This window comes from Nuphar pumila, chromosome 1 (genome assembly GCF_984573655.1).
Source record: "Nuphar pumila chromosome 1, dmNupPumi1.hap1.1, whole genome shotgun sequence".
NCBI lineage: Eukaryota > Viridiplantae > Streptophyta > Magnoliopsida > Nymphaeales > Nymphaeaceae > Nuphar > Nuphar pumila.
The window spans coordinates 6,287,528-6,304,774 of NC_143249.1; the positions used below are offsets into that span (position 1 = coordinate 6,287,528).

At 40.6% G+C, this 17,247-nt stretch overlaps 1 protein-coding gene across 2 annotated transcripts in view; it reads right to left on the reverse strand.

Moving 5' to 3' along the window:
* LOC149847807 (cyclic nucleotide-gated ion channel 17-like) overlaps positions 1-11,004 on the reverse strand; it is a 35,479-nt gene extending 24,475 nt beyond the window's left edge. The window contains exons 1-2 of one of the 2 annotated variants that reach the window (XM_090001819.1): positions 10,553-11,004; positions 9,776-10,316 (exon numbers count right to left, since the gene is read on the reverse strand). In XM_090001819.1, coding sequence (XP_089857945.1) covers positions 9,776-10,316; positions 10,553-10,608 — 597 coding nt within the window. In that variant the 5' untranslated portion in view covers positions 10,609-11,004. The remainder of the gene's footprint in view (positions 1-9,775; positions 10,317-10,552) is intronic. The other variant, XM_090001886.1, reaches the window with a different exon arrangement.
* Between the last annotated feature and the right edge of the window lie 6,243 nt (positions 11,005-17,247).

The following is a 17,247-nucleotide window of genomic DNA, read 5'->3' on the forward strand; positions in this document are numbered from 1 at the left end:
TGCCCATATGTCTGAATGTATTAACTCAAATGGTCGTGAAAAAACAAAAGTTCTTTCTTGAAAGGGTAATCTTTTCATTTTTCCAAGAATACATTTTTCACATGTAAAGGTTTCAAGGTTACAAAAAATTTCCATTTTTGAAAAAAACTGGAGCTTGAATACACTAGGATGTCCAAGTCTCTTGTGTCATAGATCTAGGTCAACCTTTTGAACATTACAACACAATGTCTTCTTAGGTATTTCCAAAAAATCCATGTAGTATAAGCCTTCTTTTCTATGGCCTTCCCCAATCAGCTTCACTGACTGGTGATCCTGCACTCGACATCCACGAGAGGAAAAGGAAACATTTCATCCATGATCAGACAATTGTGAGACAGATAAAAGATTTAGTTTGAGCTTAGGTATATATCTAACTTGTGGAACAAAAAAATTTGAGTTTGAAAAACTTTTTCAAAATTTTCTACTCCCTTGATTTCAAAGGCAGTACCATCAGCAGTAAAAACATTTGATCCATTTGAATTATAACATTCAAATAACATATCAACGTTTGTTGTCATATGAAATGAAACACCTGAGTTAAGAAGCCAAAGAGATTTACTAGGATAAGAGATGCCTACGGAAGATGTAGTGGCTCCAGCAGACGAAGATGCTCCTTTGAGCAGAAGTTGCAGTGCTTCCACCAATTGAGTCAAAGACATGCTTCCAATAGATTGTTCATTTGGTTCTTGAGATGGTCCAATAGAGGCGACCTTCTTTTCATGTGGTTTCTTCAATTTCGGACAGTAGGTTTGTACATGTCCCGGTTCTCGACAATAGTAACAGATGACTTTCTTTTTTTCAAATTCATTTTCATTTCTCTCATTATTTGTCCTCCCATAATTTGGAGGCTTGTATGTACGAACATGATTTCTCGGTCTAGACATGGTTAGGACTGAGTCATCATTATTTTTTATGATTCTATTCTTGAGCCTATTCTCCTCCATGCTCAACTCCTCTATTGTGTCTTCAATTGAGAGAACCTTCCCTCGATGAAGAAGAATGGACTTGGTAAATTCAAACTCCGATCTTAGTCCATTGATAAATTGAAAGAAATGCACCGCATTAATTTGATTTTGGCGGAGTTCAATGTCTCGTGGACAATGCCACTTAGGTTCAATAAGAGCTAACTCTTCTCATAGTTCGGACAAGCTATTGTAGTATTCTCTAATAATTTTGTCTCCTTGAATCATATTCCAAACATGGTTTTGTAAATTACATATATGGGCAATATCTTTAACAAAATACATTCTCTTACATAATACCAAGCATCATTGGCATGTTCAAATTTTGCAAGACTTGAATATTTCTTGATGTCAACACTACTTATGAGCCAATACATAATCTTGGCGTGTCTCATTCTCCACTCTTTCCATTTTTTCTCATAGGTGGCAATGGCTTTGGTTTTTTCAACCTTCTCAGAGGTATTTCCTTCTCTCCTTCAACTTTTGGAAGAATTAGCTTAGGTTCCAAATCGGAACCATCTACTAATCCCCACAACCCCTTTCCCCATATGAGGTGCTTCATAATTGAAGCCCATGTAACATAGTTTGTATCGTTAAGTTTAATGGGTTTAATGGTGACATTATCATTGTCATCCATTTTACAAAGTTTGAAACGGCAAAAAAAAAGGACAAGAAAAGTAGAGAAATAAAGGAAAAAAATGTACTCCACCACGGATAGTGAATACGAGTGCTCCTCCAATCTTTTGCAAGAACACAACTTCAAAGAATGTCACTTTTCTTTTCAACCTTCAAATGGCACGCTTCCCGATGTACCGATAAGAGTTGCTTAATCACAACCGAACTCTCATACCATGAAAGAAGATGAAATCCACAATTGAATCTTCATATGATACTCACAAAAGATCTCTTCACAATAACCACGAAGGTTCATAAATGGCATACACTCACAAGAACCACTAGGGTTCATAGAAAAATACTTAAAAAGAGTATGCAAAGAGAGAAGAGGAAATATATTTCATTCAAGTGGGAGAAACTCACACAAAAAGAATGCTTTATAGGGGGGAAATGACCCCATATATATACAACACAAAAGAGAGCAAGAGATGGAGTCATTGGGCTCCCAGAGCCGTTGGGAGTCCAACGACTCCTTTTGAAATATACTTTTTGACTTGGTCAAAAAGTAGCTGAAAGTTGAGATGGCTAAAAAGGTCAAAAAAATGAAAAATAAGACTAATCCTAATTGGATTCTAACCTAACCTAACTAAAAGACATAACTGTTAGTTTGGATCATGGATCCGACCCGCATCACATTCCAAGGATCCACCTCGGGATGCGTGGGCAGTGGCATGTTTGTAATTTAACTTTATTTCTTGTGTAATGTTATACCCTGTACAACACTTATAAATAACAAAAGAAAAGGGAAAACCCAATTGCCGCCGACTCCTCTCTTCTCTCTCTTCTCTCTTTACGTCATCTTTAACTCTTGCAGGTTGATATTTCCGACATGGTATCAGAGCACAGGCGCGGAAATCAATCATGTAGAAGGCCTCTAAGGACCAGCACGTGCTGCTAAAGGACGTAGGTTTTATTTCTGTCTCTCTTCTTTAATCAGATTTACTTCTTTCTTCTTTTTTCTTAATCCTCTTTCACGTCATTCCAGTTTCTCTTTCGATTCTTTTCATTTTTCAGTATTTTTTTGGTACGCACGCTTAACATCCTGTTTTCAGTCTGCCGAATCTTTGTTTTTCTCCCCAAAACATTTATGTTCAATATTCTTCTAGTTCGCACGTCACTATTCTTCTGTGTAACGTGTGTGCTGATATCATTTTCTGTGTAACGTGTATGCTGATATCATTTTTTGTGTAACGTGTGTGCTTATATTATTTTCAGCACACAGCATTGATGTTTTTCCCTCAATGCACTGTTAGTACAGTCGGCATTCAATATTTTTCTGGTTCATACACCACTATTCTTCTGTGTAACGTGTGTGCTGATATTATTTTCAGCACACAACATTGTTGTTTTTTCCTCAATACACTGTTGGTACAGTTGGCATCTCATTCTTCATATAATCCATGGATTCCAAGTTGAACCCCAGTTTTCTTACTCACCTCATAACCCACAAGTTATCCCATGATAACTACTTACTTTGGAAACGTCAGATTGTGCCCTTTATTCGCAGTCATGGTCTTTATGGGCATCTAGATGGGTGATCACCCGCCCCACCTACACATATCATGCAAGAAATAACAGGTGAAGATGGGAAGGTGAGTCAACTTCGAATCACCAATCCTGCTTATGACATATGGGTACAACGGGATCAGACATTAGTTGCTTACATAACTTCCACACTTTCTGATCATGTTTTACAAACTGTTTCTGATGATCAATCTGCTGCCGAGTTGTGGAATGGACTAGCTCATTCCTTTTCTCAGGTTTTCGAATCTCGGGCTTTACAACTCAAGTGGCAATTCCAATCCATGCGAAAAGGAAACAAATCCATTACAGAGTTCATGGGGGATGTCAAAGTGATTACAGATCAGTTAGCTGCAATTGGAAGTCCTGTATCAGATAAGGATATGGTACAACAGGTATTAGGTAGCCTTGGACCTGAATATCGCAGGTTTTGCACGGCACTCCAGGTTGTTTCAGTTCTTCCATGTTTTGATGATCTTCAATCTAAACTTTTGCAATATGAGGTCAGTTTAAATCAGGAACATGCGTCAGATGATGCTCATCCTGTGATGATGGCACATACGCCTATTCAAACAGGAGTCTTATTTACTCCTCCTCGTCCCAATGGAACACCTATGAACAAAGGAGGATTACTACCTACACCAGGTGGAGGAGGTATTGGTTCAGGCAGTGTACCACGAGGGGGACGTGTTCCTACTTGTTTTCTATGCAACAAGCGGGGACATGTTAAAGCAAATTGCTGGTACAATCCTCAAAACCGGAACAAAACAGGGAGGCCAGATAGTAGGCCAGGCCAGAAGGCAACTCATCAGTTTGCACGCACTTCTCAGGGACAGGTTCTTCCACAGGACGTACAAAATATCCTTATGACTACTTTCAATTAGATGAACTTGCGCCAAAATGATGAAGGTATATGGTATATTGATTCAGGGGCAGCAACACATGTTACTTCTGATGCAGGTAAATTTTCTCACTTGACTCCTTACACTGGAAATGGCACTATAGTCATAGGAGATGGATCTCACCACCCCATCTCTCACACTGGAAATGTCTCCTTTTCTTTGCCTGAATCTCAATTACCCTTGTCAAATGTCTTACTCACACCTGCTATTCAAAAGAATATTCTATCTGTGTCAAAATTAGTTGATGAAACAAATTCTTCTGTTGAATTTACTCCTTCTGTTTATCTTAAGGATCTTCACACCAAGAAGACGCTCGCTAAAGGTGACCGGCGCGAGAACATGTACGTCTTTGAAGAATCTCATGTGCCTTTGAAGACGTCGTCTTCCGTAGCCGTGGCTTCTTCCTTCCCAACATTTTTGAGTCGATCTACAGATCATTGTTCTTCATCTAGAGTCTTGAAACTTAATAAGCCAGACTTATGGCATCTTCGTTTGGGTCATTGTAGTCAAGTTTTTCTTGACAAGTTGTCTGCTAAAGGTTTAATACCCGTAGTCAGTTTAGAGTCAAAATGTCCAAGTTGTCACTTATGCAAAAGTCATGTACTTCCTTTTCATAGTATCAATAAAAGACCAACAAAGCCTTTTGAGATTATATGCTCAGATGTTTGGGGTCCTGCGCCCACTGCCTCTCTTTCTGGATCTCAATACTATGTACTCTTTCTTGACTCTTACACTCGTTTTAGTTGGATTTACTTCATGAAAAACAAACATGAAGTTTTCAAGTTGTTCAAACAGTTTCATGCACTAGTCCAAAACCAATTCAATACCAATGTTGTATATTTCCAGTGTGATGGGGGGGAGAATACATATCCCATGATTTTAGTGAATATTTGAAGGAGCATGGCATTACACGTAACATTTCTTGCCCTCATACCCCTCAACAAAATGGAGTAGCTGAGAGAAAACACAGGCATATTGTTGAGACAGCCTTGAGCATGATGCACACTGTGGGTATTCCTTTCTCTCTTTGGACAGAGGCTTTCATACAGTTGTTTTCGTTATTAACAGGTTGCCCATGACCATCCTTGAAGATAATTCTCCATATTTTGTTCTTTATAATTGTCATCCATCATATGAAGAGCTACATCCTTTTGGTTGTGTATGTTATGTTCATATTGATTATTCATTGAAAAATAAGTTTCAAGACAGAGCTGTACAGTGCAAGTTTCTTGGGTATGCAGATGACTATAAGGGATACAGGTGTTATGATCCTCATACAGGCAAAATTCGGGTATCTAGAAATGTTGTTTTTGATGATGAAAACTTTGACACTCTAGGTTCATCTTCCACAGATACACAGGATAGTTATGATCCTTGGCTCAGTGGCTCACTTTTATATGACTCGTTGCCTTATGAGGATTTATCTTTATCGACAGACAATGAACCCTATACTTTTGATGTGGAACCGCATATGAAAGACATTCCCCCTACAACAACATCCTCACGTTTTTCTGGTCTTGTTTATTCTCGTAGAGTTCATCCAATTAATGATGAGACTCCTCTACGACGTTCCACTCGGATTAGACATCCTATAGATCACTGGGTAAGTTATAACAATTTCTCTTTGGATTTTCAAACATTTCTAACTAGAGTGTCCAAAGAAACAGAACCCTCCTCCTTTCATGAGGTTGTACATTCCCGTGCCTAGGTAGAGGCGATGAATGAGAAAATGGAAGCATTGCATAAATGCAACACATGGGAAATTGTACCAAGGCCAGATAACAAGAATGTTGTAGGATCCAAATGGGTGTACAAGATCAAGCACAAACCGGATGGCAGTGTTGAGCGCTATAAGGCTCGTCTGGTTGCACGAGGCTTCACACAGCAGTATGGGCAGGACTACGATGACACGTTCAGTCCAGTAGTAAAATTGGGCACCGTCAGGATTATCATTGCATTGGCGTTACAACATGGATGGTCACTCAGCCAACTTGATGTTAAAAATGCTTTTCTGCATGGTGAACTAAAGGAAGAAGTTTACATGGAGCAGCCACCTGGTTATAACATGCATGATTTATCAAATTGGGTATGTAAACTTCGACGCTCTCTTTATGGCCTGAAACAAGCTTCTCGATCTTGGTTTGAAAGTTTTTCCACGGAGATCCAGCATCATGGGTTTACTAAAAGTGTTCTAGACCATTCATTGTTTATATTCAAAAGTGATTCAGCTATTGTTTGGGTGCTTATATATGTTGATGACATCATTATTACCGGGAGTGATGAGGATCACATATCTTGGGTTAAGTCTATGATGATGGCTAAATTCAAGATGAAAGACTCGGGTCCCTTGCGATATTTTCTGAGTGTAGAAGTTGATAGTCGACATGAGACTATTACATTGAGCCAACATAAGTACACCATTGATATTTTACTTGCTACAGGGATGGAGAATTGTAAACCAATTAGCACACCTTGCCTTCTAAATCATAAGCTAAGTGCTAAAGAAGGCATTACTTATCATGATCCTACTTTATATCGTCGAGTTGTAGGGATGTTACAATACTTAACATTCACTAGGCCTGACATAGCATACTCTGTCAATCAGGCTTCACAGTTTATGCATGCTCCTACAGATGTACATATGGAAGGAGTAAAAAGGATCCTTCGGTATTTAAAGGGTACGATTGGAGATGGCTTGATGTATACCAAGGACACAACTTATACGTCAGGGCATCGACTATTCACCTACACAGACGCGGATTGGGCTGGTGATCCTGACGAGCGCAGATCAGTAACGGAGTATTGCATTCTTATCGGCAATAATATTGTAACATGGAGTAGCAAGAAGCAAAAGGCAGTGGCACGATCTAGTACTGAAGCAGAGTATCGTGCAATGGCAGCAGGAACAGCCGATGTTACATGGGTGACACACCTACTGCAAGAATTACAAGAATCGATCTCGTCCTCTATGTTTCTTTGCGATAATCAGAGTGCTATTAATATTGCCTTCAATCCCATCCTTCATTGTCGCACGAAGCATATCGAGATCGATCAACACTTTGTTAGACAAAAGGTGGAAGAAAAAGAAATCGAACCTGCATATGTTCGGTCAGATATGCAAGTTGCTGACATTTTTACCAAGGGATTATCCACTCATCAGTTTTGGGCACTCAAAGACAAGTTGAGCATGATCAAAGACCATACTCAACTTGAGGGAGGTTGTTAGTTTGGATCATGGATTCGACCCGCATCACATTCCAAGGATCCACCTCGGGATGCGTGGGTGGTGGCATGTTTGTAATTTAACTTTATTTCTTGTGTAATGTTATACCTTGTACAACACTTATAAATAACAAAAGAAAAGGGAAAACCCTATTGCCGCCGACTCCTCTCTTCTCTCTTTACCTCATCTTTAACTCTTGCAGGTTGATATTTCTGACAATAACTAAACAAAAAAGGAGATTACGTATTTTAACAATATTAAGATCACTTTTTCACAATATTTATCTTCAAATATCAAGGATGACTCCATGTAGACGAGGCAATGCATATTGATGGTCATCTTCAAATTTTGAACAGTTCTAATTATTGCAAAATATATAATTCAGTTTAAATTTTGTATAAAATATGTCATGCTTCCACCTTTTCCCACATAATGTGCAAACATAACATGTAACTCATTTTCTGTATATAACAACATACAACATGATTATGTGAGCATGCTCCATTAAGGCCAAGGACGAAGCCACGTTCAAGCCAGGGTGGGCACGTGCCCACCTTGATCCGAAAACTTCGCCAATGGAAGATTCCGGTTAGGGTGGGCACACTCATACTCGACCCATGCCCCTCCCCCTCTAACCCCAACTCTCTCTCTCTCTCTCTCTCTCTCTCTCTCTCTCTCTCTCTCTCTCTCTCTCTCTCTCTCTCTCTCTCTCTCGTGCCCCCCTGAAGCCCTGCACTTTCAGCGTCCATCCGCCATCCAGCAGCACTAGTGGCAATGTCAGCGTGCATGCCCCTGCCCTGAGGTCCTCTCACTCTCATGAAACTTTGTTGGATAGCTTCTGGCCATCTAGCGGCCTCTCCGGCACGCCCCTGACTCTGGTGGTTGGGTCACCTTCTTGTTCTTTCTAATTTATTTTTTTTAATGCTTGATAGGGTCTTGATTTTAAGGGTTTTGATTTTAGGGGTTTTAGTTTTTTTTCAATTAGCATAATGTATTGTTAGGGTTTAGCTTTTTTATTTAGCTATTTTTTGAAATAGATGAATGTTTAATTAGGTTTTTAAGGTTTTTGTGTTTTTCTTTTGAATTAGCATTAGGTATGAATAATGAATGCTTGATTTTGTGGTTTTATTTGTTCTTTTTTATTTAACATAAATCTATGATTTCTTTTAGGATTTGAGGCATTGATTTGGATTTTTCAAATGACATAAATATACAATTAAGGCTTTAGGGTTTTTTATCTGCTACTTTCTTTTTAATTATCATTAAGCATGATTCTATTAATAAATGCTTGATTTTGGTTATCAAACCCTTAAATCTTTAATTTTTGTTCGAATTTATGTCTTTTATTTTGATTTTTCAAATGATATAAATATTTATTTAGGGTTTTTTTTCAATTAGTATATCTATGAATGATGTTTGTTAGGATTTAAGGTTTTTATTTGGTTTTTTTTAGTATGACAAATATTTAGTTTATGGTTTTAGGGTTTTTGCGTGTGTGTTTTAATTACCTTTGGGCACGACTCCATGAATATTATTGATTTGATTTTGGTTAGAAAATTAGGGGTTTTTATTAATTAATCATAAATACATAATTTATGATGTTTGAATTATGGTTTTGCTTTTATTTTTTTAGAATGACATAAATGTTTAGTTTATGTTTTTAGGATTTTCCATGTTTTTTTTTAATTATCATTAGGAGTGAATCCATGAATATTCATGATGTGATTTTGGTTAGAATATTAGGATTTTTCATTAATTATCATAATTGCATAATTTATGATGATTGTAGTATTAGGGTTTTGATTTTTTTAGAATGATATAAATGTTTAATTTATGGTTTTAGGTTTTTTTTTTAATTACCATTAGGCATGAATCCATGAATATTGTGTGATTTGATTTCATTAGAATATTAGAGTTTTTTATCAATTAGCATAAATACATAATTTATGCCGGTTTTGATTTGGGTTTTTAAAAACATATTGTTAGTATAGTTTGTTAGTAATTTTTTTTTTTACTTTGTGTTTGTGCCCACCCTAGTTTAGAATCCTGGCTCCGCCCCTGATTAAGGCCAATTAGGTAAGCTCCCAAACCAGGAGAGATCAAAGTTGAGGACCAAGGCCAGCAGGTCGAAAACAATATATCCAACTACCACATACCGCAAAAGATAGAAGATGAACAAAATAAAATAAGTAACAATACTATCTGAATGTTCTAGCCAAGGAAAAAAGAGAACTCCAAACGTATAGCCAGGTTTTCAAATTATTTGCACATTATGTACTAAAGAGAAGCCAAAACAGAGTACCCATAGTCTTATACACTCACACAGAGAGCATGCCACTGTCAACTGTATGATTGAAATACTCCCAACATTTCTATGCACAATGAACCAAGTAAAATCAAAGAGAACCCAATAACCAAACCGCGTTTCTTGCATAAAGCTCTAGAAATCATACCTGAGGAAGGGGCAAAGTTGCAACAAGGTCTATAAGGAAATCAGATTTCAAATATCTCATGGCAATTTTCTTAGGATCCATGACAAGTTCACCCCTGCCAAACACGCGCGAGCTTGGTGCTACATACGCAGTTCGGAACTTGATCAGCATGTGCAAGAAGTAGAATATGTCTGCAATTGTTCTGAAGATGGTTACAACAATGCCTAGATTCAAATCCGTTTTCATGCACGGCGACAGTGTTCCGATCGATGGAAGGTAGAAGTACAAGGGATCGAGGAACAGAGCTACCAAACACGACATAAGGAAAATGTGGTTCCACATCAGAACATGCTCGCTGCCGGGATCTAAAATCCGCCGCCTCCATGGCTCGTGGTCCTCGGCGAAGACCTTCGATTTGGCGGCGGATGAAGATCCACCAAAGTGACCGAAACCCCCCGATTTCAGGAATGGAGCTGCCATATCAAAAGATTTAACTCTTGCTTTGCGTAGTGCATCATCTTTCTCCCAAGAGAGCCTAGAATTCTTCTCAGAAGGATAAAATCTGATAGCAAGAAAACCCACCATAGCTCACACTCACACAGAATTGCACGAAAACATTTCGTAACACGAATCGAACTCGAATTCAAGTAACGAAATCCACTAAATTGCATGATTCAACCAAAAACCAAATAAAATCCTAATTAAAAAAAACCAATTAATCGATGAATCCGTTCAACAAAGAAGTCGAATGCTAACAAGAAATAATTCACCATACCAAGAATTCGCGAAAAATGTTACCTCACGAGCTTCTCGTTCTTGAACTCCATACCACCAACTGAATCAGTGACATGCATCACTCCCCTCCAGATTAGATTCCAAGCCCATCCTTACCGGAATCCAACTGACACCATCTTAGGGAAACCATTTCTAACTCACCAAAATCGTTCAAAAAGGAAAGATAGTTACCATTTCATCAATTCTTTCCCTTTTTTCTTCAAAAATGGACCACCGTGCAGGATCATCTCAATGACTTGATCAAATCAAATAAACCATTCATACCTAATATCTAATTCCCCAAAATAGCCAAACACCAATCGATCATCTTCTCCGACCAAGATCGTCCCGAAGTCAAGCAATGGTCAAGCTGAAAAATATATATTACATAAAAAATATATATTACATCGCACTCAGGGACGCTTTATAAACATCGCACGAATCACGGAGAGCGAATTTAGTTTGGTTTTTTCCACTTTTTTTTGTCTTACTTTTCTTTTTGGGGAAATGGTGACTTGACCCTATGGTGAGTTTGAAAAACAAGTCTCGATGGTACTGGTTACCTTTTTGACACAGGTACGTTAGTTTGCCCTAAAAATCTCCTCGCTTCCTTGTAGCCTCTTTTTGGACACGAAAAGAAGGATACGGGACACGTTAATTTTTGTGCAGTTTTCCATTAAAGATAGTGTACAAGGGGTACGAAACGGCTTAACTTGAAGCATCCTTTTTATTGAAAGGCAAGCTGGGGTTAGGCAGACCCACAAATATTTCCCGATAATATCGTGAGAAATTGCCTGAAAGTTTAAAACTGTTTTTCGAGATTTTTAAAATATCACGAGATTTATAAAAAAACATAAATATTGTGATTTAAATGTGATGTTTTAAATGGCTATTTAGCATGAAAAAAAAAACATGTTTTTTTTATTTTTAAATAAATTTTCTTAATATTTTCTTATAAAATTTATTTTTTATTGCCAAGATTTTGCGGAACAAAATGCAAGATTTATGAAAAAAAAATTAATTCTAACGAGTTTTTGAAAAATGATATTTTTGTCGTTTTTAACTTTTGCCATTATGAACAGACCACCACCCGTTATTATTTGACTTATCACTGGGTTTTGAACCTCCAAGGAGACGTGCAGTGACAGCTCCTACCAACCGTGGAGCCAAAGTCTTAGAAAAGAAAGATAGGTTGTCAATACTGATGGGATTGGGATCAGCTAAATACATAGAAAAGTCGGATCTGGATCTAATCAAAACAGCCAAAATTCATAAAAAGTGGCGTACTAAATCCAGTCAGTTCGCATCTTTATTTATCAAGGGATCTATGTTTTTTTCTTTTTTGATAGTTGGGAAGAAAATCACTACTTTTTTTCCTTAAGATAAAATTTGAACTTTGTGTCTTATCCAGTACACCCAGCTTTAGTCTTGCAGTGAGGAACAGATACTGCGGGTTTTGAACTTGTGACCGACTCCCCTTCAATTTGGGACATCATGTGCTGCCTCCTAACCCAATACGCGAAGCTCTTGTGAGCTATCAAATAATAAATTATTGTCTTCGTTTAGATTGGGTCTAATCAGTTTGGATCTAAGTTTGCACTACCCGGTTACACGCCTACGAAGTTACGAACCGTCTTTGGGGATTGATATTTGCAATGTTGTTAGTATCGGATCAGACCTGTATCATTTGGACAACAATTCAGGTGAATCAGCTGATACCGATTATCTAGTGAATTATCCTGAATCAGCCAAAAAATATTATGTAACAATCAGAACATGAAACGTGTTAAAGTCATTAAAATAATATTAAAAATTAAATTTAAATTATTTTTACATTTATTAGAAAAAAAAAAAAGCTGATTCAGGTCAAAATCGTATCGATACAACACTGGGTTTTCTGTCAGTCACGTTAATCCAACGTTCATATTTGCATTTTCTTTTGTCTTTTTTATTTTCTGCCCCTCTGGTTGATGGTAGGGGTGTCAACGGGACCTGACCCGTACCAAACCCTATAGGCTCCGGGTATGGTAATGGTGTCAATGGGTCGGGTTTACCCAGACCAAACTTTATAAGGTTCGGGTTAAGACCCGGGTTCAGATCCAAAGGTTCAATTAATACATGGATCCGAGTATAGTTTGTGAAATTTTATAGCAGACCCAGGCCCGGCCCGAGTTCTGATTAAGATCCATAATTTTTCAATCTAAAAATGATAAAAAAAAATATTATTTTACCGAGTATGATCCAGGTCTGGTTCATGTAGTTCTTATCGGGTTCGGGTATGGATTCTTTTATAGTAGACCCGATTAGACTCGATACATACCAAAAAATAGAGTCCAAGTCTGGTTTCACCTGGGTCTGAACCAAACCTAACCCGTTGGTGATAAATAAGAATACCCGATTAAGACCTGGGATCAGACCCGAAGGTCCGATTAATACATGGATATGAGTATAGTTTGTGAAATTGTATACTAGACCCGGGCCCGACCCAAGTTCTGATTAAGATACACACTTTTTTAATGTAAAAAAAAATAAAAATCTTATTTTACCAGGTATGGCGTGAGTCTGATTCATTTAGTTTTAATCGGATCTGGGTATGATTTCTTTTATGATGAGATCCTATTAAACATGATTCCAGATCCGATACCTTAGTAAAAAATTAGGGCATCTGGGTCCGAACCAAACCCAACCCAACCCATTGACACCCGTAGTTGATGGTGAACATGCGGGTGCAGTCATTGTTGAATCAACCAGTGATCACTTTAACATGAGAAAAAGGTGACCTGCATCACTGTTTTTTTGTCTTGAGGAAAAATGAGAGGTGACAACGGTTTTTGCTGCCGCCGGTAAAGATGATGTAGTTTGGTCAAAGTTTCTTTGTGCCGGGGTCCTTGACTGCTAAACGTGTGGTCAAAGTATCTCCCTTGCTCGTGCGAACCCTGAGTGCAAGGGCTATACCACAGGTTTACATCGTTGAGAAAGCAATGCATGTTGCGCTCCACGTGTGCCAGCACACAACACACATGGCGTGGTATGGGACGCGGTGTGTGGGGCCAGCCGACACATGCAGCTGTTGGCCATGAGCATTGGCAAATAAGAAAAGGAAAAACCCATGCCTTTGGTTCTCATGGGCGTCAGCGCCATCATGGCTCATCTCGGCAGCACTTCGGGGGCAGTGCTGTGGCCATAACAGGCCCTACAGTGTGAGACGTGGCTGGAGTGGCAGGCTGCACAGGCCAGCTACATACCTTGCCTTTATCACCACAGGGTCGCACAGGCTCTGCCGCGCACCCTGCATCAAGCCAGCATGCAACAGCGCATGCGTGTTGTGATGTGATGGTGCCCAGATGCCATACTAGGAAGGCCTGCTGCGTGAGGCCTCGTCCACGCCCACGTTCACTCTGCATGCTGCACGCTGCACGCTGCCATCGAGTGCCTGTGCGGCAAGCCCATAGGCTGCCGTTCACCGGTACCCGCAACTTTCATGTCTGCAACACCCCATCTTTTATGGAGATTCTCTCAGCCCAAACTGAAGTTCCTCTGCACAAGTGACCACGGGGAGCATGATGGTGTGATAGGTTCGGCAAGTGGAGCAACTTCACCTGGCGGTGCTCGCACACGGGCCCGCCACAACTTCGGGCGCACATTTCTACGTGCAGTTGGCAGAATTTCGGTCGAAGATTTCGACATTCACTAATTCATATATGGAGAAGATGATGGTGAAGTCAAAAGCTATCTAGGTTTGGAACTTAAATTTTATAGTTTTCCAAGTGTTTTTGGGGTTTCTCTTATAAGTGGAGGGTCGTCTCCCAAAAAAGCACATATGTAGGACCATTTTTTGGTTAAAACAGTCTCTCGCCTCAAGGCGCTGTTTTGGCCTAGGGTCATCCTATATTTTATGAGGAGCACATTGGGTGCTTGGAGGTGCTCGTGCAAATCCTAGCAATCACGCATGCTTTGAAAGGGGCTAGAGAAGTGCATGTCTAGCACCGGTAAGCAACTTGGTTGGTATTACTTGCTCAGGTTCAAACCAATGGCCAACTTGGCTGACGACCTTCGGGGGCCTTTCTCATGTGCATACGGGGGTTGCTATCCTAGGCGCGGAAGGCCTCACCCCCACTGTTGCTAGGTGTCACAAGCTTAAACTTCAACCTTTGAAGTTAGCCTTGCACCGGCACGAGATCGCCCCGATCTCGTTCAGCCTCACAGCAACAGAAGTCTTTCTTTGACACAAGCCGAATGTAAACAATTACCCACACTTGTATTATTCACATAAGATACAGTCACACTGGTCTAGCTTGCATCCCTTGCAATGCCCAGACATTACACATTTATAGCTTTCAAGGGACATGTCAATCAACGCATCCTTTGGGTCGCACCCTTTAGCGAACACAGGTGTCTTCACACCCCTTTGCCACCAAGAGTCACTTGGATCACACCCCTTTGCCACCAAGAGTCACTTGGATCACACCCCTTTGCAAGTGCAGGCGCCTCCTCGCCATACGCACCAGCCATCTGAATGCCACGCCTCGTTCCGCATGCCGCCTCGTAATCCGCACTATGCACGCCACGTCCGACACACTGCGCCTGCCGCCCGCGCCGCGAGTGCCGCGCCGCGCATGCCGCCACGCATGCCGCGTGTGCCGCCCCGATTATTGAGGGTCTAACAGGCCTTCCCCACCAAATGAATCTGACGTCCTCGTCGGGTTCATCTTCTTTAAGAAGGCTTGGATCAAATCCTCAAATTGCCACAAAGTAGTGTCCTTCTCCCACGTTGCTTCCTCTATTGGCAGTCCTTTCCATTTGACAAGGAAGTAGGTCCTTCGATTCTTCTTGCTTTGACCCTCCACCCTTCGGTCCATAATGAACTCAGCTTGCTTCTGAAACTGTGTTCGTATATTTGGTGGAGCACGTCGTGGCACCATCGGCGAAGGTTCTTCCAAGTCTTCATGGTACTCCTTGAGGAAACTAACATTGAACACTGGATGTACCTTAATCCTTTCTGGAAGTTTCAGCCTATAAGCCGAGCGTCCAATCCGTTTGGTCACCTTAAAAGGTCCGTCATACCGAGGAATGAGTCCCTTATGTGCTGTCTTCCTTAGGATCTTTTTCCAAATCTGTGGAGTGAGTTTCAGCCACACTCTATCCCCAACTTGAAACTCAAGTGGTCGACGCTTCTCGTCTGCCCACTTTTTTATCTGCCGCTTGGCTCTTTCCAAACAATCTTGCGCCTCTTCTATCCTCTCATGTCGCGTTCTTGCGAACCGGTATGCCGCAGGACAGCGACTTTGGTCCTTCTGCTTCACTACCTCATGAGGAGTGAAAGGTTGTTGTCCCGTTGCCAACTCGAAGGGACTCTGACCTGTCGTCGAGGTCTGTTGCAGATTGTAGCAGAATTGCGCAATGTCCAGCAAATCCACCCAGTTTTGCTGGTTGGCCAGCACGTAATGCCTGAGATATTCCTCCAACAAAGCATTAGCGCGTTCCGTCTGACCATCTGTTTGTGGATGATTGCTTGTCGAGAAGTTAAGCGTAGAGCCCATCAACTCGAACAAGGTGGTCCAAAACTTCCCAGTTAATACGTCACGATCACTCACAATGTTCAGCGGCAATCCCCAATACTTCACAATCTGTTTCAAAAACAATTGTGCAGTAATCTTCGCTGTACATTCCTTTGGAGCAAGAAAGAACGTTGCATACTTTGAAAACCTGTCCACCACGACCATAATCGATGTAAACCCTTCCACCTTGGGCAATCCAGAGATGAAGTCCATCGATATGCTTTCCCACGGTCTGGTCGGTGTCGGTAGGGGCTCCAGCAACCCCGCAAATTTTTTCCTCTCTGTCTTGTCTTGCTGACATACAAGACAAGTTCTGACATATAAGTCAGTATCTTCTTCCATCTGCGGCCAGTAGTAACTGGATGATAGGAGTGCCATCGTGCGCTTCTGTCCTAGATGCCCCGCCCATGGGGTATCATGTGCCTCCTTTAGTAACAACTTCCGCAAGCCGCCACCTTTAGGCACATAGGGTCGCCTTCTTTTAGCATAGATAACCTCATCCTCTATCCAAAACCGCCTTGTCACCCCCTCTTCCACTTGCTTTAACAAGCGGATAGTGACTGGATCTTTTTGAGTTTCTTCCTTTAAACTCTGCAAGATATCTCCAGATACTTGCGTGATTGAAGCAACAACCACCTCAGGTTCCTCCTTGCGGCTTAAAGCATCAGCAACCAAGTTTTCCTTCCCTGGCTTATACTGCAACTCAAAGTCGAACTCTACCAAGAAGTCTTGCCACCTAGCCTGTTTAGGCGTCAACTTCTTTTGAGTCGCAAAGCAATTTGTAGCAACATTGTCTGTCCGAACTATGAACTTGGAGCCCAACAAGTAGTGCCTCCATGTTCGTAGGCAATGTACCACCGCCGTCATCTCCTTCTCATGAACAAAGTACCTCCTCTCTGTATCATTGAGTTTCCGACTTTCAAAGGCAACTGGGTGTCCCTCCTAGACCAACACCCCGCCTATTGCAAAGTCTGATGCATCGGTATGGACTTCAAATGCCTTCCCAAAATCCGGCAGATGAAGGATGGGTTCTGATGTCACCACCCTCTTCAACTTAGTGAATGCCTCATGGCATTCAGCAAACCACTCCCAGGTCTTGTCCTTTCTGAGCAACTCAGTAAGCACCATCGTCTTTTTAGAGTAACTCTTCACGAACTTACG